We start from the raw sequence: 27,667 nt of genomic DNA, 5'->3' as shown, positions 1-27,667 counted from the left end.
CCAAAGTTACAGTAATCAAGATAATACTGGCTTAAGGATAAATGTGTCGATCAATGGAATAAAAATGAGAATCTAAAAATGAGAATCTAAAAATTTATTTTTTTTATATTGATGGTTACTTGATTTTTTTGATGCCAAGACAATTCAATGAAGACTAGCTTTTCAACAAATGGTGCTGGCAAAACTGGGTATCTGTATGCAGAAGAATGAAGTTGGGCCCTACCTCATACCATACACAAACCTTAACTCAAAATGATCAAAGACCAAAATGTAACAGCTAAAACAATAAAGCAACTAAGTAAATCTTTAACTGTGTGTTAAGCAAACTATTCCTAGATATTAGACTAAAAGCATGAGAGACAAACGACGAATTTCACTTAATCACATTGAAAACTTTTGTATTTCAAAAGACTCCATCAAGGATGAGAAAAGACAATCCACAGAATAGGGCAAAATATTTGCAAGTCATGTATCTGGTAAGGCATTTGTACTCAAAATATAGAAGCATATATTGTTTTATTGCACTTCAGAGATACCGCGGGTTGTTTTGTTTGCGGGTTGTATTGTTTTTACAAACTAAAAGTTTGTGGCAACCATGTGTCAAGCAAGTCTATTGGAGCCATTTATCCAACAGCACATGCTCACTTTGGGTCTCTGTCACATTTTGGTAATGCTCTCAATATTTTAAACTTTTTCATTATTATATTTGTTATGGGAATCTGAGATCTTTGATGTCAGTAGTGTAGTTGTTATGGGGCACCATAAACCGTGCCCATATAAGACTGCCAACTTAATAAATGCTGTGTGTGCTCTGATTCCCTCACCTCTCTCTCTCCTCAGACCTGCGTAGTCCTTGAGACATACTAGTATTAAAAGTAGGCCAATTAATAACCCTACAATGACCTCCAAGTGTTTAAGCGAAACAAAGAGTTGCACATCTCTCCCTTTAAATTAAAAGCTAAAAATGATTAGCTTAACAAGGAAGGCGTGCCAAAAGCAGAGATGGGCCAAAAGACAGGCAGGCCTCTTGAGCCAAATAGCCAAGTTATAAATGAAAAGGAAAAATTCTTGCAGAAAATGATATGTTGTTCACTGAACACATGATGACAACAAAATGAAACGGTCTTATTGCTGATATGGCGAAAGTTTTACAGGTCTGGATAAGAGAATCAAACCAGCCACAAAAGTGCCTTAAGCCAAAGCCTAATCCAGGGTAAGGCCTCACAACTCTCTTCGATTTTACAAAGGCTGGCAAAGGTGAAGAAAATGCAGAAGGAAAACTGAAGCTAGGAGAGGTTGGTTCATGAAGTTTAAGGAAAGAAGGTGTCTCCTTCACATCAAAGTGCAAGGTGAGGCAGTAAATGCTGATGTAGAAGCTGCAATAAATTATCCAGAAAACTAGCTAAGATAATTAACCAGGGCAGCTACTCAACAATAAATTTCCAATGTAAACAAAATAGCCTTATCGTGGAAGTAGACGCCATCTTAGACTTTCATAGCTAGCTAGAGAGAAGTCAATGCTGGTCTTCAAAGCTTCAAAGGACAGACTGACCCTCCTGTCAGGGACTAATGCAGCTGGTGACTTTAAGTTGAAGGCAATGTTCATTTACCATTCCAAAAATCCTAGGGCCCTTAAGAATTATGCTGAATCTACTATGTCTGTGCTCTATAAATGGAACACCAAAGCCTGTTGTCAACATGGTTTACTGAATATATGAAGCCCACGTTTGAGGCCTACTGCTCAGGAAAAAAAATTCCTTTCAAAATATTACTGCTTATTGACAAAGCACCTGGTCACCCACGAACTCTGATGGAAATGTACAATAGGAGATTCATGTTATTTTCATGCCTACTAACACAAAATCCATTCTGCAGCCCATGGATCAGGAAAATTTCAACTTTCAAATCTTCTTATTTAAGAAATACGTTTCACAAGGCTATAGCTGCCATAGTTGGTGATTCCTCTGATGTATATGAGCAAAGTCAATTGAAAACCTTCTGTAAATGATTCATCATTCTATATGCCATTTAGAATATTTGTGATCCATGGGAAGAAGTCAAAATATCAACATTAACAGGAGTTTAGAAGTTGTTGATTGTAACCCTCATAGCTGACTTTGAGGGCTTCAACACTTCCGGTAGATGTGGTAGAAATTTCACTACAGATGTGGTAGAAATAGCAAAAGAACTAAAATTAGAAATGGAGCCTGAAGGGGCCCCTGGATGGCTCAGTCAGTTAAACATATGACTCTTCATTTCAGCTCAGATTGTGATCTCATAGTTTGTGAGATCTAGCCGCACGTCAGCCTCTGTGCTGACAGTGTGGAGCCTACTTGGGATATTTTCTCTCTCTCTCTCTCTGCCCCTTCCCCCACCTTAAACATTTAAAAAAAAAAAAAAGGAGAAGGAGGAGGAAATGGAGCCTAAAGATGTGACTGAATTGCTGAAATCCTATGACAAAATTTCTAACGAATGAGGAATGCTTCTTATAGACGATCAAAGAAAGTGGTTTCTTGAAATGGAATCTACTCCAGGTGAAGATGCTGTGAAGATTGTTGAAATGACAACAAAGGATTTAGAATATTATACCAACTTAGATGATAAAACAGCAGCAGGTTTTGAGAAGACTGACTTCATTTTTGAAAGTTCTACTGTGGGTAAAATGCTATCAAACCGTATTGCATGCTACAAATAAATCATTTGTGAAAGGAACAGTCTATTGATGTGGCAAATTTCATTGTTGTCTTATTCTAAGAAATTGTCACAGTCACCCAAAACTTCAGCAACCACCATCTCAATCCATGAGCAGCCATCAATCAACACTGAAGCAAGATCCTCTACCAGCGAAAAGATGGCAACTCACCAGAAGCTCAGATAATGATTACCATTTTTCAGCAATAAAGTATTTTTTTTTAATTTTTTTAACGTTTATTTTTGAGACAGAGAGAGACAGAGCGTGAACAGGGGAGGGGCAGAGAGAGAGGGAGACACAGAATCTGAAACAGGCTCCAGGCTCTGAGCAGTCAGCACAGAGCCCGACGCGGGGCTCAAACTCACAGACCGTGAGATCATGACCTGAGCCAAAGTCGGACATTTAACCGACCGAGCCACCCAGGCGCCCCAATAAAGTATTTTTTAACTAAGGTATATACAGTTAAGGGGTGCCTGGGTGGCTCAGGCAACTGAGCATCCGACTCTTGATTTCAGCTCAGTTCATGATCCCAGGGTTTTGAGTCCAAGCCCGCGTCAGACTCCACACTGAGCACAGAGACTACTTAAGATTCCATCTCCCTCTGCCCATCTTCCTGAATCGCACTCTCTCTAAAAACACTTAAATATTTTTTAAAATTCTGAAAAAAGTATATACAGTTTAGACATAATGCTGTTGCACACTTAACAGAGCACAGTACTGTATAAACATAACTTTTATACATACTGGGAAACCAAAAAATTCATCTGACTTGCTTTATTGTGTTATTTGTTTTACTATGGTGGTTTAGAACCAAACCAACAATATCTCTGAGGTATGCCTATCTGAATAACTCTTACGGGGCATCTGAGTGGCTCAGTCGGTTAAGCGGCCGACTCCAGCTCAGGTCATGATCTCACAGTTTGTGAGCCCCCCGCGTCAGGCTCTGTGCTGCCAGCCCAGAGCCTGGAGCCTACTTCAGATTCTGTCTCCCTCTTTCCCTGATCCTTCCCCACTCACACTCTGTGTGTGTGTGTGTGTCTCTCTCAAAAATAAATGAACATTAAAAAATTTTTCTTACAATTTAATAATTTTTAAACATCAAATAATCTAATTAAAAATACAGAGAGGGGCACCTGGATGGCTCAGTGGGTTAAGCATCCAACTCTTGATTTTCGGTTCAGGTCATGATCTCACATTCATAAGATCAAGCCCCACATCAGGCTCCATGTTCAGGGTGGAGCCTGCTTGGGATATTCGTATTTTCTCTTTCTCTCCCTCTCTCTCTCTCTCTACCCTCCACTCCCCCCCCAAAAAATAAACATTAAAAAATAGACAACGATTCTGAATACAGTTCTATACAGAAGATAAACAAATGGCCGTTAGCTCATCAAAAGATGCTCAATGTAACTAGCCATCGAGGAAATGGAAATAAAAAGTATAAGATACCACTTCACACCCACTAGGATGGCTATAATAAAAAATACAGTGACAAGTATTGGCAAGGATGTGAGAAACTGAATGCTAAAACACTGCTGGTGAAGAACATATAACGGTGCTGCCACTTTGGAAAAACAGTTTGGCAGCTCTTCAAATGGTTAAAAAGTTACTATATGATCCTGCAACTCAACTCCTAGGTATGTATTACCCAAGCAAAATGAAGATGTATGTTCAAACAAAAACCTGTACAATACTTGTAACAGCATTATTCACAACAGCCAAAAAGTGGAAACAAACAAAATGCGCATCAAAAGATGAATGGATAAACAAAATGGAAATATTTGGCAATAAAAAAGAATGAGGTTATGATACATACAATATGGATGAGCCTTGAAAACATTATGTTAAGTCAAAGAAAAAACTCAAAAAGGACCAAATATTGAACGATCATATATATGAAATGTTCTGAATAGGCAAATTTATAAAAAGCCAATTAGTGGTTGCCTAGATGTGGGGCAGATGAAGAGAAAGTGATTGCTAAGAGGCACAAGGTTTCTTTCTTTAAAAACATCTTAAAATTAGGGGCGCCTGGGTGGCTCAAGTGGTTGAGCCTCTGACTTCAGTGCAGGTCATGATCCTGAGGTTCATGGGTTCCACCCATGCATTTGGCTCACTGCAGTCACCACAGAGCCTGCTTCCGATCCTCTGCCCACCTCGCCTTCTGCCCCTCCCCGGCTCATGCTCTCTCAAAAACAAAAAAAATTAAATTATTGTAAAATTAGATTGTGGTGATGGCTACACAACTCGGTGAATATACTAAAAACCACTGAATTTACATTGTAAAGGGTAAATTTTATGGTATGTGAAGTATGTTTCAACATTATATTTTCTGTAAATAGGACAGAGCTAAAAAAAATAAAGCAGCACTTTATTCTTTGGGGGACAGAAGAGGAAACCACAAAGCTGATGAAAATTATTTTTAAATAAACCAAGCTTTAAAAATTAGGATGAAAAATAAGAGCTACTAAAAAACCCAAAATGTCAAGAGGGGAAAACACTGAACTTCTGTACCAACAAATATAAAACCTGGGTACAAACTAAATGAATAAAATATGTACAATTTGATATACATTAAAGAAAATAAAAAGGAAGTATTATCTAAGAACTACCTGGCTCAGAGAATGAGAAGAAATCTTCTACAATTTTACCTAATTTCTAGATTTCAGTCCTTTTCTGTACTTTACAACAGCTTAGGTATGTTAACTAAATCAATTTAACACACTTAGGATTATTCCCAAATATGATACAGTTAATAAATGCCAAAAGAATATATTACAGGACTGTAGGAGTTTTAAAATATGGCCCAAAATGTTGGACACTGTTCTTCAGTAAGAAGTGGGGTCTATCTATGTTCCCTTATCTAGGACTGAAGGCAGTAAAAATGATGCTTCCAAAGGTAAGTCACTGAACACCATTCAACTGCATTGGGTTCTTGGAGCACTAGAGAACTAGATGCTCCTGCTCAGGACACTATCCAAACACAGAAGCCATAATGTAAGAAACCCAAGCCACATGCAAGAGCCATTTGTGCACACTCCAGGTAACAGTTCCAGCTGTGCCCAGCCTTCAAGTCACTCCAGACTAGACACCAAACATCAATAAAGAAGCCTCCAGATGATTATAGTCCCTAACTGTTTATGTAACCTCCAAGCATTAAAGCTGTGTCAGGTAAGGCCCCAGCCATCATGGATAGGAGCATAGACAATTTCATCCCTATTTAGTTCCATCTGAATTCTAGACCAACACAGAATCATTAAGCCTAATAAAATGATTGTTCTCTTAAATCATTAAGCTTGGAGTGATTTGTTATGCAGCAACAGACAAGTGAACAAGGGCTATTTTCATTAATAAAGATACAAAAATATTTAATGAAATCTTACAAAAAGATCACATCACATTAAAAGGTTACTGAGAAAGATCAAATAAAATTTGTACTAGGAATACAAGGATGGTGTAATAAATACAAGCTAACACATTAAAATATTTTAAAATTTTCATCAAGTAACTTGCTAAAAATTCATTCAGTAAGATTCAAAATATATTATCTACTAGAACTAAGGGCATAGGCATGCAGGATCCCTCCTTTTTTAAAATAAAAACTATTTGATGGGGCGCCTGGGTGGCTCAGTCGGCTGAGCGTCCGACTTTGGCTCAGGTCACGATCTCGCGGTCCGTGAGTTCGAGCCCCGTGTCGGGCTCTGGGCTGATGGCTCAGAGCCTGGAGCCTGCTTCCGATTCTGTGTCTCCCTCTCTCTCTGCCCCTCCCCCGTTCATGCTCTGTCTCTCTCTGTCCCAAAAATAAATAAACGTTAAAAAAAAATAAAAAAAATAATAATAAAATAAAATAAAATAAAATAAAAACTATTTGAAAACCAATGGCCAGTCTTGTACTTACTTTCATGTATTAAATAATACACAGTCCCTGGTCAAGAAATTAATAACCCAGAAGCATTTTCAGACATATGCATACCTATAATACAATATACTAAGTGCTATAATGGAAAGAGGAGAGTAAGAAATCTATTCAAGGAAAGAAAGAGACAGAGCCTGTGAATGCTTCTCAAAAGAGTGACATATGATTTAAGTCAATCTTATGTGATACAGAAAGAAAGAAAGAAAGAAAGAAAGAAAGAAAGAAAGAAAGAAAGAAAGAAAAGAAGAGAAAAGAAAACAAAAAAGAAAAGGAGAAAAGAAAAGAAAGAAGGCTATTCCAGGCAAAGGGAAAAAACGACAAGAAAGGTGTGGGAGTGCTGGGTAGGGTGGAAGCAGAGTACATACTTGGCTGGGGAAGAGCAAGCACACCATAAAAAAAATCTGGGCTGGAACTTTCAGATAAGGAAGAACTGTTGCAAGCTTGTAAACAGGAGACTTCCTTGATCAAATTTTGTATTACCAAGATAACACAAGTAAGAGTACACAAAACAAACTAGAGGTAGAAGACAATTCAGGGAAATCAACGGAGAGATACTGTGGACATTCCACTTTTAAGGGTGAAAACACTTTTAGAAATAGAAAAGCAAGTAGCCTAGAGGTACAATCTTCATATGTGACAAACCATAATCACAAAAATAAAGAAAATGTTCATTCTTTAAACACTGAGATACCATTAACAAAAAAATTAAATATAAAGTGAAATCCTCACATTTTCTATTAAAAATTTTTGATGAGCCAAAAAGTTAAACAAAAACCCTACAGACCAGACAAAATTAGAACAGTCTAATTAGCTGTGGATGTAAGTTGAGACTTCTGATGTTAACAAAAATGAAAGATACCAGAAAAAAGATTAATGCATTTAACAGCTTAAAATAAAATATTATAGAAAAAAAGTAGAATATAAAAATAAAAAAGAAAGTAATGAAATACTATATATGACGTAACTGAGACAATTTATTTCTTTGATAAAATTAAACCATGGGAACAACAGAGAGGGGGATAACTTTTTAAATTAGGGAACGACTAAGTAAACCATAGCACCATAATATAATTAAGATGTTATTTTTTAAAATATCAAATGTATATATGAAATAGTCATTTAAAACATTAAAGAAATAAAATCCATACCCTCATCACAACTATATAAAAAGCAAACCATAGATGAATAAGTGAAGGCAAATTCAAATTTAAAAAATCATGTTCCTCTGTACAACTGGTAACAGCTCACACAATTTTTATTGTACATGTAAAAATGCTGTTTATTAGTCCTAATTGATACTTAAAATTTACAAAACCATACATATTAAGTCCATATTTATAAACAAGAATTATATTTACTTTTTAATAACACAAAGCTTAAATGGCTAGTTCTCCAAAATCAATCCATGTGTACTTTTTTTATTAAAATTAATTCTCTGAAAATGATTCCTTGTAGCTTTTATAAAGTAAATAATAACCTTATTAAGCATGTATTTTCTTTGAGTATAGTGTTTATTCAATTTTTTAAAACAGTACAGGTTTAGTCTCCAATGTAAAGCCTAAATTCTTCTCTTGTCACAAAATCATGCAGAAGAAACAAAATTAGGATGACTTGACATGGATATGACTCTCACTTTTTACTCTTCTGCTGAGAAACAGCACAAGTAATAAAATGTGTAATAGACAACAGTGATCAACATAATTCAATTCACTAAAGTGGATGGTGATTATATTAGGTCACTCAACCAAGAATTCTATATGGGCAAAGGACTTCATATTTTAATGGTAGACATATAAATTCAGGGGAAATTAAAACCTCATAGTTTACATCAGCATATTTTTTGAGCAAAGAATTTTTTATTATATACCATGAAAACAAAATAATGCAGTAGAAAATGACTCAAGACACAGCTTAAAGGTCTTATGTCTGAATGGACAGATCCCTAGTTTTCTGATGACTTTATTGCTTTTTTCTAATAAGCAGTGTTAGAAATTTTTTAAATGCAATTCAAAATCTCCAGCATTTCATATAACTCACTAAAGTTTAAAATGTACAAATGAACTGGGAAGAATACGATAAACATTACCTGCATAGCACTCTTGCCCATTTTAACAACTTCAAACAACATCATGTTTTCCACTCCATTCTGTTGGTGATGACCATTCATTCGGTTTGGACCAGAAGGAGGTTTTCCTCCTCCATTTCCACTTTTGCCCTTTTCTCCTGGGCCCTTTTTGCCTTTTTTACAAGTCTGCATAAAAATACAAGTTGGGTAAGTTATATCATTATCCTTGAAAATTCAAAACAAAGCCACGGCAGAAGCAGTTGAAAGGGTACATTATTATAACATGCCTAAACCTGAGCTAAAGAGGAGTGCCATACACATATGTTGAGACAGCCTCTTTGTGGTATCATTTTGTTTACTTATCCTATCGGACACCTCACATGAGGTTGCAGTTAGGAGCACAGTCTCTGCAGACTGACAGACTGCATGGGTCCAAATTCTTACTCCTATCAGCTGAGTGATATTGGGCAAGTTACTTAACCACACTGCGCTGCAGACTTTCTCATTGGTAAAGTGAGGATAAAACTGTGCCTACTCATAGGGTTGCATACTTTAGGGTGCAGACTAGAGTGGGCAGCAAGAATAACAAAACACCTCATCAAGTAAGTAGCTCATATTTAGTTCAAACTTTTAAATTCTATTGTTAGTCTTACAAATTATTGTGGCGGACTGACAAAGGAATTCTAAAAAGGATGAACAGGTGTATCAACCTGATTCTCATTCTGGATAAGTGAAGGCAAATTCAAATTTAAAAAATCATGTTCCTCTGTACAACTGGTGATAGCTCAACACTTATTTATCATGAAAATTCAGTTAATGAACACTAGGGAAACAAAGGACCTTTATAAGGAAGCTGTCAATATTGGGGGTTTGGGGGCTTTATAAATCAGTGAAAAAGGTTGCCTACATGCCTCAGTTATAAAATACCTCCCACGGCCTTTATACCTTGTTATAGAAAAGCAAGTCATTCCCTAACTCAGAGTCCTCATTTCTAAAATGTCAGAGTTGTATTAAATCTTTACAGATTAGAATAGATGATTTCTAGGTCTCTTTTCAACCTACACGTTTCTATGATCTAGAGCAAGGATCGGCAAACTTTCTGTACAATACCAGACAGTAAATATTTCAAGCTTTGCAAGCCACATTCCATCTCTGTCACATGTTCTTTGTTTATTTTTATAACCCTTTAAAAATATAAAAGCCATTCTTAGCTCATGGGCAGTATAAAAACAGGTCATAGTTTACAAACCCCCAATCTACCGCCAGGTCTACAAATGTATTTCTGCTGACAGCCCGTATGGGTCTATACTTTGTTCGATCGAGGGTCCTTCCTCAAGAGTCCAAAACCACCCTACTCATAATAACTACTTCAAACTCCTTCCTAACAACTGAAATATATTACTTGTTAACTTACATTACTTTCTTAATGAGACGCAGCCTTTGCGAAACTAAGTCATTAATTACTAATTGTAGAATGAAAGGTTATTGTCCCCAGTAGAAGGATTTCAGATAAGGGTGAAAGAAAAAATCAACTACTGGGAGTACACTAGAAAAGTATAAAATGTTAATGTTAATTAAACGGAACTATATATTTGCAATCTATCTATCACATGCTTCAATACTCCCTGTTGGTATGGAAAACTAATTAGTACAATTAAAATGGTTCAATGAATATGCTATGCTAGAAAACAACATGCAAGGAATGATAACACAGGAAGTACAAAAGTAAACATGCTAACCTGGGTACAATCTTCTAGATGAAAAACATCTCTAAAGAAAGACTATGAGCTAGCATACTACAGCGGATTAAGAGCACCATCTTTCAACATGTGGGCTCAAATCCTTTAAGCACCGGGCTCCTCTGGACCACAGTTTCCTATCTATAAAAATAAGGAAGATTTCTAATCCACAGGGTGGTTCAAATATTAAATTAGTTAAACAAACAATATTATTAGCACAGTGCTTGGGATATACATAGTATAGTGTCAAAACGTAGTTACCAGGGCGACTGGGTGGCTCAGTCAGTTAAGCATCTGACTCTTGATTTCAGCTCAGGTCATCATCTCACAGTTCGAGATCGAGCCCCACATCAGACTCTGTGCTGACAGAATCTGAGGGATTCTCTCCCCACCTCTCTGCCCCTCCCTCCCTCGCATGTATGCTCTCTCTCAAAATAAATAAACTTAAAAAAAAAAAAAACAAAAAAACCGCCAAGTTACTATTATAATAAATCCTTGACCTGACCCCTAACACCTCACTCATAGCAGTGGCTTATATAAAGTTAACCTGTGGCACAGTAACTTTGGGGAGTCCTCTATTCAGATGCCACTGTTAGTCTTATCCCACCTTGTAAATGAAATCAAAGTCAAAAGCAGATTTTTAGTTTTGCAAGATATTTGTGGAACAAGAAAACATGGATTTATAATGAATAAACCATAAACTACCCACTAGAATTATAGTTGTCTTTGGATAGTTCTGAGTTAACATTTTATTCATTCACACTTTTTCTGTCTCAAAACTTCCACTTTTTAACAGACTAAAAAAGCATATGAAATTATGAAACATGGATTATGTGAACTCTAAAAATATATTCCAAGGACTAGTTAAATAAATTATATTCCATACATAAAATGTGATGCCTTGACAACATTAGAAATTACAGCAAAAATTCACTGATAGGAAAGCTGCTGACAACATACTATTGAGTTTTAAAAGCAAATTAAGCAGTCTGCATAGTATAAACCCACTTAAGTAAAATTCTACGTGCATGTTTATAGACAGGTATATGTATAAAAAAAGTATGTTCATCAAAATGTTTAAATAATACATTACCTCTGTATGATAGGTTTATAGGGAAATTTTACTTTGTTCATTTTACATTTCTGTTATTTAGACTTTAAGTAAATATGTCATAAGAAAATATAAATCCAAAATTCATTTTGGGAAAGAAAATGGTTAACAAAAATGAATCAGCTTTTGTACAATGTATTCACACACATGCACAGGGTCAAGTGTACTTTCCAAATCATCAAAATAATTCACCCATTCACCAAGTTGTCCAGAGCTCTCAGGCTAACTACTCATATTCTAAACTTGCATTCTATTGACTCAGAACCTTACTTTGTTAGTTTTTATCCTTGGCATTATTTATAAAAAGTGAAACTCTTGTCAACTGTAACCTATTAGACTTGAACTGGTTATAGGTTACATCTTTAGAATAGGACATCTTATTATTGCTTTGCTTTATATTTGACTACTCATGTGTAAAGCCAACAAAATATTACATTGTGTTTAGCATACTGTGCTTTACAAAAGAATCTATTAGAAATGGAAACAAGTGTTGGCAAGGATGTACAGAAAAAGGAGCCCTCGTGTACTGTTGGTGGGAAGGCAAACTGGTGCAGCCACTGTGGAAAACAGTATGTAAGTTTCTCAAAAAACTAAAGCTAGATCTACCCTATGATCCAGTAATCACACTAACGATTTGGGTACTTACCCAAAGAACACAAAAACACTAATTCAAAACAATATATGCACCTCTATGTTTACTACAGTATTATTTGCAATAGCCAAATTATGGAAGCAGCACATCAACAGATGTCCATCAATAGACGAATGGATAAAGAAGATGTAGCGTGTACATACAATGGAATATTACTCAGCCATAAAAAAGAATGAAATCTTGCATTTGCAACAACATAGACGGAGCTAGAGAGTATAATGCTAAGTGAAATAAGTCTGTCAGAGAAAGACAAATACCATATGATTTGACTCCTATACGGAATTTAAGAAACAAGTGAACAAATGAAAAAGAGAGACAAACCAAGAAACTGACTCTTCGTAACTATAGAGAACAAACTGATGGTTACCACAGGGGAGGTATGTGGAGGGATGGGTGAAATAGGCAATGGGGTTTAAAGAGTACATTTACCACGACAAGCACTGAGTAATGTATAAAATTACTGAATCACTATACTGACACCTAAAACTAATGTAATACTGTATGTTAACTATACTAGAATTAAAATTAAAAACTTAATAAATTTTTTTAAAAAAAAGAAACAATGATGTGTTATTAATTTCAACTTTACAGTAGTGGAAATAGATAATCAAAAGATATTTGACCCAGGGGCACCTCGGTGACTAAGTCAGTTAAGCATTCAACTCTTGATTTTAAGCGTCCAACTCTTGCTCCATGGTTCATGGATCAGGTCCTGCATCGGGCTCTGCGTTGATGGCACAGAGCCTGTTTGGGATTCTCATTCTCTCTCTCTGCCCCTTCCCTGCTTGTGCTGCCCTTTTTATTTTCTCTCTCAAAAAAGATATTTGACCTAGAAGCCAAAGAAACCATATGTGTTCAGAAGGTTTACCACACCAATCCAGGAAAAAAGCATTTTTAAAAGAGAGTATCTATCTGACTGGGGCTGCAAGAGTCAGTCAGTCTGACTCTTGAGTTGGACTCAGGTCATGATCTCATGGCTCATGAGTTCAAGCCCTGCATCATACTCCACACTGACAGTGCAGATCCTCCTTGAGATTCTCTCTCCCTGCCTTTCTCTCTTTCAAAATAAATAAATTTAAAAAAAAAACAAAATAGAATATCTGAGATACAACTAAAACTATATTTGTGTGTGTGTGTGTGTGTGTGTGTGTGTGTGTACACAAATGACCTTAAGAACCAAAATAAAGTTATAGTCTGTACATACCTTTCCTTTGCCTTGCTTTTGGTTTTTTCCTTCAATGTCTTCAAAATCTGTGTCAGAAGAAAAATGTGTTTCTGACTCCCTGTGACAGAAAGATAAGCAATTATTTAAAACTTTCCTTATAGGGGCATCTAGGTGGCTCAGTTGGTTAAGTATCTGATCTCTTGATCTCGGCTCAGGTCATGATCTCATGGTTCGTTGGATCGAGTCCCACATCAGGCTCTGTGCTGACAGCAGGGAGCCTGTTTGGGATTCTCTCCTTCCCTCCATCTCTGCCCCTCCAGCACGCATGTTCTCTCTCTCTCAAAAGAAATAAATAAACTTTAAAAAAAACAACAAAAACATTTCCTTAGAAATAAAGGTGGAATTTAGGGCACCTAGGTGGCTAGGTCAGTTGAGCATCTGACTTCAGCTCAAGACATGATCTCACAGCTTGTGAGTTGGAGGCCCACCTCAGGCTCAATGTTCTCAGTGCAGAGCCCACTTCAGATCCTGTGTTCCACTCTCTCCCTGCCCCTCCCTCACTTGCGCACTGTCTCTCAAAAATAAATACAACTTTTTAAAAAAACATTGGTGGAGTTAATAATTTTTGCCATATTTTCTAACAGAAAGGTTTGATTTATTCTTTTCAATTAATTATTTTCAATTAATTCTTATTCATTAAATATAATGAAGATGCTTCCCCAAAGCATCATACCACAGCACATTCCCAAACATAAAATTACATAACTACAAAAACAATAATCTAAAACACAAATATCTAAACATTTTTATTTTGTTAATTTTAACCAAAATACAAAAACAAAACCAATGGTTCTCAAAATTTTAACCCTAGGAATTGTGTTCTATTGTAATTGCTGGTTTCATTTTCTGATTGAAACACCACTGTGCTCAGAAAACTGTATTTTAACACTAACTAGATGAACTTAATATTAGGGAATTTTAGCAATATTAAGGATTCTCTGACCACTCCTCTCTCACTCAAAAAATATTTGTATATCTAAATATAACTATACAAAACATGTATTTCTGAAAGGTATATATAAAACATTTTTACAAACTAAGCCATTTGAAATACAGGTGTGCTAATTGATCAAAATCCTTTTTGAAATAAAGAGGTGGTAAGCTATAGTCAGGAGAACTGATTCTAGTACTAAGAAACTGTGTGATCTTAAGTGACAATCTCTCAATCTTCTCATCTACAAACAATGTATATGCAAGAAAGAATGAAATCTCTCAAGTCTCTTCATTCTCGTACAAGAAGTAAAGTCCTTTATTTTGGAGAAGGTGGGGTGTTTTGTATTATCTGGATTTTCATACACATGAGGAAGAAGACTAATTTAAATACATATGTGTAATGCTTCATATATATGTAAATATGGGTCTCTGTATCTAAATAGTAGTAACATAATCTCATTTAAATGCTTAAGCCAAGGCATACTTGGAATTTGGGTCATAATGGATTTTAGGATTGAGCCACACCCATACAAGATAAAAGTTTGCCACTCCAAATATGTAAACCTCATACCAGTTTTGCTTAAAATAAATGCAATCAAAATTTAAAGCTATCTTTCTAAAGCTAGTCTTCTCTAACTAGATTTCTTTTATTTCCATTTTTATTGCCACAATAACCAGTTGTCCGGAGGCTATGAGGTAGGAATACTTTACATACGTATAATAATGGTTAAGGTGCTAGCAGGGAAAAAAGTTACTATTTATAGCACTCAGATACAAAGTAATTTAAACAATGTACTGAAGATAGTGGCAATCTTAACTATCTCCTATAATGCTGTGAGGAAAGGGCTTATAATAAATACCATTTCCCAGAGTTAATGCACCAAAACCTAAACGACTACTATAATATTAACCCTGAAAACCTCATGCCTGTTACATCTTAGGAAGATTGTTGTCATCAATATTCTCCCCACATACCTATATGGTCTTGCAAAAAAAAAAAAAATGTTTTTAAGGATCTGCTGAATATAAATAATACTTCTTCCTTCCCAAGACATCTGTGGGACACCATCTCTCTTAGAGCTCAGGAACTGCAGTAAATCTGCAAACAATAACTAGTCTTCACAATATTCCAATGGCCACAGAGTAATCACAGGCTCAATTACACTCCTAATCCTCATCTCCAGGCTATCCCAACTAAAAGAATGAGCCACTAGAGGTTTGATTACAAACTGGAGAACCTTATGAAGAAATCTGGAGTAATCAGGATAAGAGTCTAAAATATCCCCAACCAGAGAAGAAATATTCTTGAAAGTCTGTCTTCCTCCAGTGTTTTCTTCTGCTTTTAAGATCAAAAGAACACCACCACCTATCCTAGGTAAAATAGCCTATGCTAGTATGTTTATGGAGCATACGAGGTTAACCTTTTAGTGGCTTGAAATTTCATGAGTCATCTATCATATGACTGAACCACCCACTCCTTTCTCTTTACCCTGGCTCCCATCTCATCCCCCACCAAATAGTGCTATTCTACCTCCACAACAATTCCCACTTATCCATTATCCTATTTCAGTCCTTAATTACTTGAGATATTCTAATAGTAGTCTAGTTTATAATATGAACAGTCTTTTTTAATTTTTTTTTACGTTTACTCATTTTTGAGAGAGAGTGTGAGTGGGAGAGGGGCAGAGAGAGGGAGGCACAGAATCCGAAGCAGGCTCCAGGCTCTGAGCTGTCAGCACAGAGCCCGACCCGGGGCTTGAACTTTAAAGACTGCGAGATCATGACCTGAGCCGAAGTCGGATGCTCAACCGACTGAGTTACTCAGATGCCCCTATACTATATACAGTCTTAACTGGCTCCAATATTAATTAACAATTTAAGAAATTTCCTAATTTTACAATAGTCAAACCAAAAATTATTTTTTCCTAAGACTATCCCATATCCTCCCTCAAACAAAAATAAGAAATGTCCCTCAAGAATCTTAAAATAGAATTAATAAACACTGGGATTGAAGTCACATTAAAAAACATACTTTGAAATATTGGCAACATCCCAGTAGACCCCCCATAGTCTCCACTGAAAATAATAAAGTTATTTCAAAAATGAAAACCTAGGAGCGCCTGGGTGGCTCAGTCGGTTGAGCATCCAACTCTTGATTTCAGCTCAGGTCATGATCCCACGGTTGTGGGATGAAGCTCTGAGTCTGGCTCCATGCAGAACATGGAGCCTGCTTAAGAGTCTCTCTCCTTCCCTCTGCCCCTCTCCCCTGCTTGTGATCCCCCTTTCTCTCTCTAAAATAAAATTAAAATTAAAAATTTGTAATTTTTATAAATAAACATGAAAATCTATACAGCATCAAAAGTAGACACTGGCAACCATTATGTACAAAGGTATCTATCTAATGTTTTCACAATTTTTAGCAACCAAACTATTTTCAAATCAAGTCTTACAAAAATTCCAACAGCAAATATACTATGGTGTATATGTGTGTAAAGTTAAGGGGATCCAAAGGCAGTTTAAAGTTTCACTTTTCACTGAGGCACCTCAGGAAACTGCAGCTTAGTGTGAAAACTACTATTACATACAGTAGCTCAAATTCCTTCCTACATCAAATACTAAAAAGTAGTTAGAATAGAAGTTGAATAAGGAGTATAGGTAGCTTTTAGAACAAGGGTAAAAGAAAATACCTACGTTGAAGTTACTTTATGGACCACTAAGCGTGTAATTTGTTTCTGGAAAAAAATATGAAGAGTATATCCTACCCTCCCAGATTTGTTTTATCCTATTATCATTGGATTTTATAACAAAAATCTGATATTACATCCTAAATGCTACTATGTGGTACATATTCCTTACTAATGAGAACACTGTACATTTTAAGAATTTCACAGCACTCCCTCAAACAGTTTGCTACTGTAAAACCAAGTACAGATTCAAAGAATCGCACGGCAAAATAATAAATTAAAAAATAAATTTAACACATAGTACAGAAAACCATGGAATTGCTGTTACAGAGACAAACCAGCACTCATATAAACTGTTTCAAAGTTACATGCTTATCTTCTATCTTATATGTTAGATCTTCTGAACTAACTTTAACTGAAATTAATATACTATATTTCCCATTTCGTGGAAAAAGCAAGTATTTAAAAATTTTCATAATATACTTACTGTAGTAGATTAAAATCAGTTGGTATTTCTGGAGCTGCTATCATTTCTTTATCATCTTCTGGAACACCCCAATGTCAGAAATATATTCATATATTTACGTGGGTAAAATGATGGTTTGCTTCTTTCTTCTAAGACAAACAATTCCTTTAAGGGAAGGGATGCCATATTTATTACAAACAAATGAAAAATATTGGGAAGGCTATCCATACTCAAAAACTAAATTTCCAGGGCACCTGGCTGGCTCAGTTGGTAGAGCATGCAACTCTTGATCTCCAGGTTGTAAGTTCTGGTATAGAGATTACTTAAAATCTTAAAACAAACAAAAACAAAACAAAACAAAACAAAAACTAAATTTCCCAGTGCCTGCTACTGTCCTTTAGTAAATAAGGATTTTTTTCCCCTTGCATTTGACTGCTTTTTCTAGATGTGGATTTGTTATAAACAGATGTAGCCCCACCGTAGCAACAACAGTTACAAAGAAAAAACACTGTATTACAGACAATTATTCTTAAATTTTGTTATGATTCTCTCTCTTTGGTCTCAGCCACAGAAACGAGATGATGAAGGGGATGTAATCATTTGGAAAGCGTGGCAATAAGACGCCCCCATTGTGCCGCCACCGTGGCTCCACGGCCCACCACCTTCAGAAGTCAACCTGTGGTGGGGCACCTGGGTGGCTCAGTAGGTTAAGCGTCCGACTTGGGCCCAGGTCATGATCCCATGCTTCATGGGTTTGAGCCTAACGTCAGGCTCTATGCCTCCCTCTCTCTCTGCTCCTCCCCTGCCTGCACTCTGTCTCTCTGTCTCCCAAAAATAAATATATATTTTTAAGAAATTTAAATTAAAGGGGCGCCTGGGTGGCGCAGTCGGTTAAGCGTCCGACTTCAGCCAGGTCACGATCTCGCGGTCCGTGAGTTCGAGCCCCGCGTCAGGCTCTGGGCTGATGGCTCGGAGCCTGGAGCCTGTTTCCGATTCTGTGTCTCCCTCTCTCTCTGCCCCTGCCCCGTTCATGCTTTGTCTCTCTCTGTCCCAAAAATAAATAAAAAAAAAAAAAACGTTGAAAAAAAAATTTTAAAAAAAAAAAAAAAGAAATTTAAATTAAAAAAAAAAAAGCCAACCTGTAGTAAATAATCCTGCCAAGGGGAAGAGAAAGTATAACTGGAGTGCCAAGGCTAAAAGATGAAACACCACTGGGACTGATCAAATGAGGCACCTAAAAATTGTATACTGCAGATTCCAGCATGGATTCCGTGAAAGAACAACACTTAAACCCAAGAGGGCAGATGCTGCAGCATCTGTTTCATCTTAAGGATTTCAATAATTAGTTACAAATAAATGTTCTGGTTTAAATAACTAAAATTTGTTATGATTCTCTAGCCTGGCTTAAAGAGATGTATGCCCTAACTAGGAACAGGATATGACTCTTTTACTGGTCCTAAAATCTTTAGGACAAGTTTAAAACCATAATACAAGACGCCTAAAAATTCTGCAGCTTTTTGCTGATGATGTACCGTACAGTTAAAAGGAGCTAGCCAGGGGTGCTGGACTGGCCTAGTCTGTAGAGCATGCAACTCTTGATCTCAGGGTCATGAGTTCAAGCCCCATGTTAGGCAGAGAGCCTACCTTAAAAAAAAAAAAAAAAAAGGCAGGTTCTTCTATAATAAAAGAAGCAGCCCAAAGTCTTGCTTATTAATAAATAATGTCATGATAATACCACACTGTGTTGAAAAGAGAAGGGGAAAAAATGTTAGCTCTGATCTATTCCCTCAAGGAACTTACAATCAATTTAAATACCAATAATGTCATGTAGACAACAGATGATGCCATTTGTGACCAAAATAAGATTAGTTTGGCCATAGGAAGGATATTATTTCTAATTCTGAAGGTCAAAGATGCAGATCCTAAATGAGAAAATGATCTAAAAGTAAATGATAAGTCTGTCTGTAACAAGAAAGAAAAAATAGGCTGGGTCTGAAGCTCTTAATCTTGTGTGTAACTTTCTTTTATAATTTTCTTATGGTTTTCTTTTATTTCCATGTGAATCTAGTACTTGATGGCCACCTAAAGAAAAAGCAGATAAGACTAAATATATCTAATTAATAATAAACATTATGGGGCACCTGGATGACTCAGTCTAAGTGTCCACCTGTGGGTTTTGGCTCAGGTCACCATCCCACGGTTGTGAGATTCAGTCCCGCATTGAGCTCTGTGTTGAGCATGAAGCCTGCTTGGGATTTTCTCTCTCCTCTCTCTGCCCTTCCCCCGCTCGCACGCACACATGCACTCTCTATGCTCCCCCAAAATAATAATGCTAAAATATTGCATACTGATTAACTTCTAATGATCTCTCCCAATAAATACATTATACAAGAAACTGATAATTCAATTTTTCCATTAATTTTAAGATTTTTTTAAAGTAATCTCTACACCCAAAGTGGGGCTGAAACCCTGAGATCAACAGTCGCATGTTCTGCCAACCGAGCCAGCCAGGTGCCCCATTTTTTTCCATTAATTTTAAGTCTCTAAAAATCATAAATAGCTAGTAATATGCAATTAATAGAAATTCAAAACACTACATTTCCTAGCTCACTCTAATGAAGCTACTATGAACAGCAAAATAATGAGGTAATAAGAGAAACAAGAAGAATGAGTAATCCACAAATCAAGCCCTGAATAATCAGGGGTTGTCTATACTGCCACTTTGAGTTGATCTTTTTTTCTGAAGAGTACTCATATTGTAAAATCTTTATTTGGGTATGACCGTTAGTATGGTCTTCTCATTGCACTAAATCATGGTCCCAGGATTGTTCTCCTCTAAAACCACTAAATTGTTAATCTGGTTTTATTCTTATTGTAACCTAAGGAATTATCTAAGTAGCACACCAGAACTCTGATGCTTGCCATCACACGTAGGATGCACTCTAGCCTCCTAAAAATCCCAACTTATTAAAAAAAAAAAAATTACTTCTTAAGAAACAATTTTGTTTTTTATAAAGGAGTCGGAGAAGTATAGAGCTAATAAGTTCCAACCAACACTAACCAGGCAATCTAGATGGCAAGATGGAAATGAAGTGCTTGTTCTGTCTGCCTACCTGCAATGTCCTCAGCCCTCCCCCAAGCACTTTATAAAACCAAACTTGCTGCATTCCTTAAATACACAGTTTTTAAAAGTAGTTCATAAATATATTCTCCTAAGGGACATAAAGAATGCATCAGCTCTGAAAAGCAGAGAACACTAAATAAAATAAGCATTATATGATACACTTACCACATTCCTCTAAATAGCACAAATTTCTAGTGTACAAGTTTTGCCAGGTCAAATTAATTTGTTCAGTATACAGGGCTATACTAACATGGATTTGGTAATTAGAAACCACAGCAAACACTAAGGAAAAACGGAATTTATGAAGATGTTAAGTCTCTCAGACAAGTTGTATTTAAAAAATTTTTTAATGTTTATTTTTGAGAGAGAGAGAGAGAGAGAGAGAGAGGGAGGGAGGGAAGGAAGGAGGGAGAGAGAGCGCACGGAGCAGGGAAGGGGCAGAGAGAGAGAGAGAGAGAGACAGACAGACAGACAGACAGACACAAAATCTGAAGCAGGCTCCAGGCTCTGAGCTGTCAACACAGCACAGAGCCAGATGCGAGGCTCGAACTTCCAAACCATGAGATCATGACCTGAGCTGAAGTTGGATGCTAAACCGACTAAGCCACCCAGGCGCCCCTACAAGTTGTATTTTAAAAAGAAATACCATGACACGGTCTAATAGATTTAGAAAAAAAATTATTAAACTAGCCAACTCCCTATCCTGGTTAAATATTTGTTCTAATAAGTTTCTAATTATTAAAAATCCATCCAACCAATTAAAGGTATCTATACCATGTGCCAAATGCAGTGCTGCGCACTGGGGCGCACAGTGGTGAACAGGAGAGATCCTTACCCTTATGGAACTACCTGTACCAATAAACATGAAAATATATTTCTACAAGAAGGCACCTATCTATACTGCCACCTAATATTATTAAGCATAAATACCAAATTGCCTGTATCTGAGTTTTTGCTATTTTAATCACTATCTAAATAACCAATTTGCCACCAAAACAGTTCTTCATAGCTCAAAACATTATATATATTAAAGCTGCTTTGTACTTCTTTAAGGGGAGGGGGAATCAAGGGGTAAATTAGCACTGGGTTTTTTTAAGAATATAAACTTTTATCTGTAGAAAGCGCTATAAATTTTTTTATTTTAAATGTCTACAGCTGTATATAAATACAGTTGCTTCCCCCAAAGACTTACATTAAAAAACTTATAAACAAAGTCTTTAAATATACTTAATAACATTTGTCCCAGGTTGGAAAACCCAAAACTGTAAGAATATGTAATGCTCAAATAAAAGTAAGAGTCTGATGATCAAACGTATCACACCATTTCTGGACTACTATAGGTTACTAATTTTTTAAAAAATATGCTCAAAGATCACAAGGTGGAGCTCTCACCTAGTGTCAAGGAAAAACTGATTCTTAGCACATGTACAAATTCTCTGCAACTACTATAAAAGAGTTAACATTCCAAAAGCTTTGGAAGATAATGCACAGAAATGAAATTTGCTTTAGCTCTTAATCACTATGTTCCTTTTAAGAAAAAAATACATATAACAATTAGTTTCTGTTTCTCCTTACTGTAGAAAACTAAGTAACACATTTGTAGACAGTTTGAATATACTCTAAAGTAAAACCATTTCCTTAAGCTCAAGTGTATTAGTATACTGCCATTAAAGGTTTGTTAAATACATTCACACATAATTATTAGAATAAAAGGTAATAGGTGATTATATATTTTCAATTCCATACATTAAATTCAAGTAAATGCTCTCAGCAACACTTCTTTTGATATAAACAAAGATCTAAAAGCTAAAACTTGATCACCATAGCGTTTTCAAGTTATCTATAATAAATACATGTTTATGGCCTATTATTCAAAATTTACATTCCATGTTAAATTCACTCAATAACAAAATCTTCCCTCACTTGTGAAAACCTGTTAGACTCCTATAACTAGAACATACAAACACAAATATATAAAAAATGTCATTATGTTTGCATAATTAACTTTGAATCACCTGCTAATAAATTCATTAAAATTACCCCCCAAAAAAGTAAAAATATACAAAAAACATGTTTTCCTAGGATATTGTTTAAAAATCTTAGAGTAATTTTGATTTTTTGGTAAAAGAATTGTTTCAAAGTTCTTTTAACTCAAATCCCAAGTGGTCTCAAAACAAAGTAAAAAGCTCCAAAACAGAGAGCCATCACTAACAAGGTCCCTCAGAATCCACATATTGTTAGGGAGTGAGGGGAGCATTTAAAATGACTACGTGTGTTATGTCCCTAAAAATAGAGAAATATTCAGCTGCTAAAGGCCAGCAAATTCAGCACATACAAACATGCTAATCTATTATCTTAACACTCTTCTCAAAAGGATTACATCCTTCTCTAAGAATCACAACTAAGAAATACATATAACCCTCTGAAATGCCACCATCACTATAATATAAACACTTAAAAGTAGGAACAACCTAAATGTCCAGCCATTTATTAACTTACGGTACAGAAACACAAATAATATACCATTCATTTTCTACAACTATTTATGATGACTGTGTAGCAACATGGGTAAAGTTTGATACATCAAAGCCCTCTATCAATGGATGCAACATTAACAACAAAAAAGCAGCAGCAAAGGAGAACAGTTAACATAGGGTGGTGGGATGCCTGTGGTTCAGTTGGTTAAGCATCCCACTCTTGATTCTGGCTCAGGTCATGATCTCACAGTTCGTGAGCTTGAGCCCTGTGTCAGGCTCTGCACTGACAGCTCTGGGCTCTGCCCCAACAGTGGGGAACCTGCTTGGGATTCTCTCTCCATGTTCTGCTACTCCCTTGCCTGTGCTGTGCAGGTGTGCAGGCACACACCCGCTCTCAAAATAAATAAACATTCAAAAAAACCATCAGGATGGTGACAATATAGGTGATTTTCACATTTTTAACTCACAATTTTATTGTTAGTATGGAAAAAGTAAATTATGTAGGTGGAGATGTATTTTCTTAATGTCATCTTTTAAAATCTGAACTATCTGAGGAATTACAAAACTATCTCTGCTGATTTATTCATATTTCGGGTCCATAATCTCAAAGTATTTACAAAAATCCGAGTTCTATCACAAAATGATCTTTTTTAAAAAGTAATCTCTACTCCCGATGTGGGGCTCAAATTCACGACCCCTGAGATCAAGAGTCGCATGCTCCACCAACCGAGCCATCCAAGCGCTCACATAAAATGATCATTACCATGTTCATCTACTCAAGGTTAGCAGGGAACAAAAACTTTTTGTACATTTTTTTAAAGTTTATGTATTTATTTTGAGGGGGGATGGGGCAAAGAGAGAGGCAGAAAGATGATCCCAAGCCGGGTCCGAACTGCCAGGGCGGAGCCCCCACACAGGGCTGAAACTCAAACCATGAGATCATGGCCCGAGCCAAAATCAAGAGTCCGACGCTTAACCAACTGAGCCACCCAGGCACCCCCAAAAACTTTATGAACATAGGTATGCTTTTATTGGCCTATCTACTTTCTTAGAAGCCAACTGGCAGGAGTCTATCATTTAGGTTGAGGTCATGAATGTTAAAAGGTAAACTAGTTCCTGCAGCAGAACACTTAATCAAAATAGGAAAGTTATTATCATTCCTTATTTCAAATGATACGTGGCAACTTTGAGTACATAGGGCAAGAAATGAAAAGCTCACCAAAAAACTGCTAATCGTAAATACTTACCTTCAAAAGAAGAAAATCTACTGTCCCTTTAATGATTAATAACCTTCTTAAAAAAAGATTTCTCCTTGCCCAAAAAGATGTTTTTCTTCCCTCTGTTTATCTCCCCAATTTCTGCTATAGTCTTCTAAGGAGATGACAAGGTGTAAAGAATGACAAATCAAGCAATGATCGATATGCACACCCAGACCAGTAACAAAACTTCAACCAAAACATTTCTTGATAGCATACTCATATCGTAGCTACCACGTGTATCATTTGCAAATATATTTTCGTTTCCATAAACCTGGATGGAGTCCTTAAGAATTTCTAGTGAAAGCACCTGCTTTAGCACAGGAAAAGGTAATCTGGAAATGGTAGGACTAGAAGAAATCTGGGCACTTCAGAGAATTAATGACCCCACCTACATTTCCTAATTAACTGTACGATAGGTCAAGTATCTGCCCTTACAAACTTAAAAAACAACATACAGAAGGAAAGAAGGAGGCCAGAAGTAAAAGGACTTTCTCAAATAAGTAGACAAACTGAACACAATGCCACGACACTTCAGAAACAACTTCTACTTCAGGAAGAGGGGAAGGAGCAAGCTGGGGCACAGTCTACACAGATATGCTATCACTACACATTGCCAGAAACTAAAGCCAGACAGAACTGGAAACATCCACCTGTTCCCCTCCTATTTTTAAGTATGTGATAGTAGGTGCTCAGCAATCTTGCTAGTTTCCTTGTCTACCCACATTCCCCAATACCTTCCAAATACGACTCCAGTGCTAAACACAATTAGAATCACCTGGCCCAACCTACATATTCTGCTTGCCCCAGATCTTGGCCATCAATTCTGATTTCTGTAGAAAATCTAGCATGCCACTCCTCAACTTTGCAACAAATGAGTACTACCAGTTGGGGGAGGGGGGGTGTTGGCAGGGGAAGGGGAGGAAGATAAGAAAAAGCTTCTGCTTTATTCCTGCAGACCCACTACTCTTTCACCCTGTACTCAGTTGTACCCTGTGTCTGAGTCATCCCAGGATCAATACCCTGCTTTGTTCTTGCTATAAATTATCTACCAACCCCATCCCATGAACTGGATTCCTGCCCAAAACCCACCCTAAAAACAGCATCTCTGTGTCTCTCCAGATGCCCTAATCTGAATGCCACATCGTCCTCCCATCTGTCTACCATACCGGCACTGGCTGCTGCTAGACACTGGATATCATATCATACCTGATATACTGGACATGTATCAACTATCTAATTCCAAGTCTGCTGATTCCCCAGTGTGTCCTAACAAGCTGCAGTTGACTTTTATAAATAAATATCAAAACAGATAAATATCAAAATAAATATCAAGCTAAACATCAAAACAGACAGAATATTTGTTTTACCATAAACTATCACCTTAAACTCTTATCTCAGTCTGCCAAGGTCAATAGCTAAATCATGAGTAATTTTTAAAAATACTATCGATGCTCACTCTTCATCTAACTTATACCAGAATACCATACCTACCTTTCGACACTGAGTTAATTTAAAAATATATACATGCCCCCACTGACAGAACTTTCTGTATGTTAAGACATCATGAATAAACAGAGATAATTACAACTGGGTGCAGTGGCTATCAACATTTCAAAGGTGAGACCCAATTAGCTGATATAAATGAATATCTAGATCTGAAAGCCAAATTTACAACCATGAGCTAAATTCATGTGTAAATACTTATAAATGGTATACAGTATAAGCACAGTATTATCACCATCAAACCCACTTCACATTGGGCACCACTAAGCAACAGATAGCAAAGCAGATGTGATAGCAAAGTAAATGAAAATAAGGATAATCCTACCTGGATTTCAAGGGAAATCCACATTTTTATCTCACATATTCTCGGATTATATCAAAACTTTCATTTATTTATTCAAGGTAGTACAAAAAGTATCTAAATGAAATACTGAGTGTTTATTAATAAGTCACAGGAATAGGGAGATACAACTGTCACTAAGATAACAATTCAGTTAACAAACAACAATAAAAGCAAAGTGTAAACAAGCAAAACCACTTTATAGAGGATAATGGGAAATTTTAATCTAAAGTGTATATTTTCAGTTACTACTAGTAAGCACAAAAATATTGTCATTTTAGTATGACCAGGAAACACAACATACAAGCTACATATTTAATATTTTTTGTGCCTTCTATTTCTGGTTAGATAACAACCTGTTAAAATACCTAGCATTAGCATCCACTTGATATAAACTGCTAACCTTTCTACTAACACCCACAGTATACAATTCATAGGCTTGAATTATATTTATATTGGAAGTTCAGAAATCAAATATGCTTTCACAATGAAGTTTATAAACCAGTATGGATACTCTCCATTTCTTTTTTTTTTTTTTTTTTTTTTTTTTTTTGGATACTCTCCATTTCTTATTTCAGATTTAAGAGGTTGGTTCTTCATTTGTTAATTCTACACAATGACAATAACAGAAGAGTCATACATATGTAAACTAAATTTATTTAAATTCTAACCTTAAACTTTCCTAAAGATTAAAACATGTAAATGACATTTTAAAAGTTAAATTAAGCCAGACAGACACTACGAAAACCCTCAGACCAACATCTCTGATGAACACCAATACAGAAATCCTTAAAAATATACTAGCAAACCAAATTCAATAGCACCTTAAACATAGTATACACCATAACCAAATGGGATTTATTCCTAGAATGCAAGGCTGGTGCAACATATGAAAATCAATCATTGCAATGCACCAAACTGAATGAAGGACAAAAAAATTCATAATCATCTCAACTGATGCAGAAAAAGCATTTGATAAAATTCAACACATTTTCATGATAAAAACACTCAACAAACTAGGAATAGAAGGAAAGTCAACAAAACAAAGGCCACTAATGAAAAGCCCACAGCTAATATCCTACTGTTAAAGACTGAAACTTTCCCTTTAAGATCAGGAATGAGGCGGGGGGGGGTGGGGGGGCCTGAGTGGCTCAATCAGATAAGCGTCAAACTTCGACTCAGGTCATGATCTCACGGTTCGAGCCTCCTGTCGAGCTCTGTGCCAACAGCTCGGAGCCTGGAGCCTGCTTCAGATTCTTCAGATTCTGTGTCTCCCTCTCTCTCTGCCCCTCCCCCACTCATGCTCTGTCTCTGTCTCTCAAAAATAAACATTGGAAAAAAAGAAAAAGATCAGGAATGAAGCAAGGATGCCCACTCTCCCCACTTCTATGCAACACAGTATCAGCAGTCCTACCCAAAACAATTAAGCAAGAGGGGTGTGTGTCTGGGTGGCTCCGACTGTTAAAATGTCAGACCTGGGCTCAGGT

General features: G+C 36.4%; 1 protein-coding gene and 1 pseudogene across 8 annotated transcripts in view; one reads left to right on the top strand and one right to left on the bottom strand.

Moving 5' to 3' along the window:
- The window catches only part of STAG2 (STAG2 cohesin complex component), a 140,783-nt gene that overhangs the window by 71,509 nt on the left and 41,607 nt on the right, over positions 1-27,667 (bottom strand). For all 8 annotated transcript variants that reach the window (XM_058713542.1, XM_058713539.1, XM_058713546.1 and 5 more), the window contains 3 exons: positions 17,499-17,642; positions 13,374-13,452; positions 8,689-8,853 (listed from right to left, as the gene is read on the bottom strand). In XM_058713542.1, the coding sequence (XP_058569525.1) occupies positions 8,689-8,853; positions 13,374-13,452; positions 17,499-17,542 (288 nt within the window). In that variant the 5' untranslated portion in view covers positions 17,543-17,642. The remainder of the gene's footprint in view (positions 1-8,688; positions 8,854-13,373; positions 13,453-17,498; positions 17,643-27,667) is intronic.
- LOC131502135 (large ribosomal subunit protein eL37-like) lies at positions 18,056-18,807 on the top strand (annotated as a pseudogene).

The sequence above is a fragment of the Neofelis nebulosa genome, chromosome X, assembly GCF_028018385.1.
Source record: "Neofelis nebulosa isolate mNeoNeb1 chromosome X, mNeoNeb1.pri, whole genome shotgun sequence".
NCBI lineage: Eukaryota > Metazoa > Chordata > Mammalia > Carnivora > Felidae > Neofelis > Neofelis nebulosa.
The sequence above is the reverse complement of the archived record's forward strand: the minus strand, read 5'-3'. Positions and strand labels throughout refer to the sequence as shown.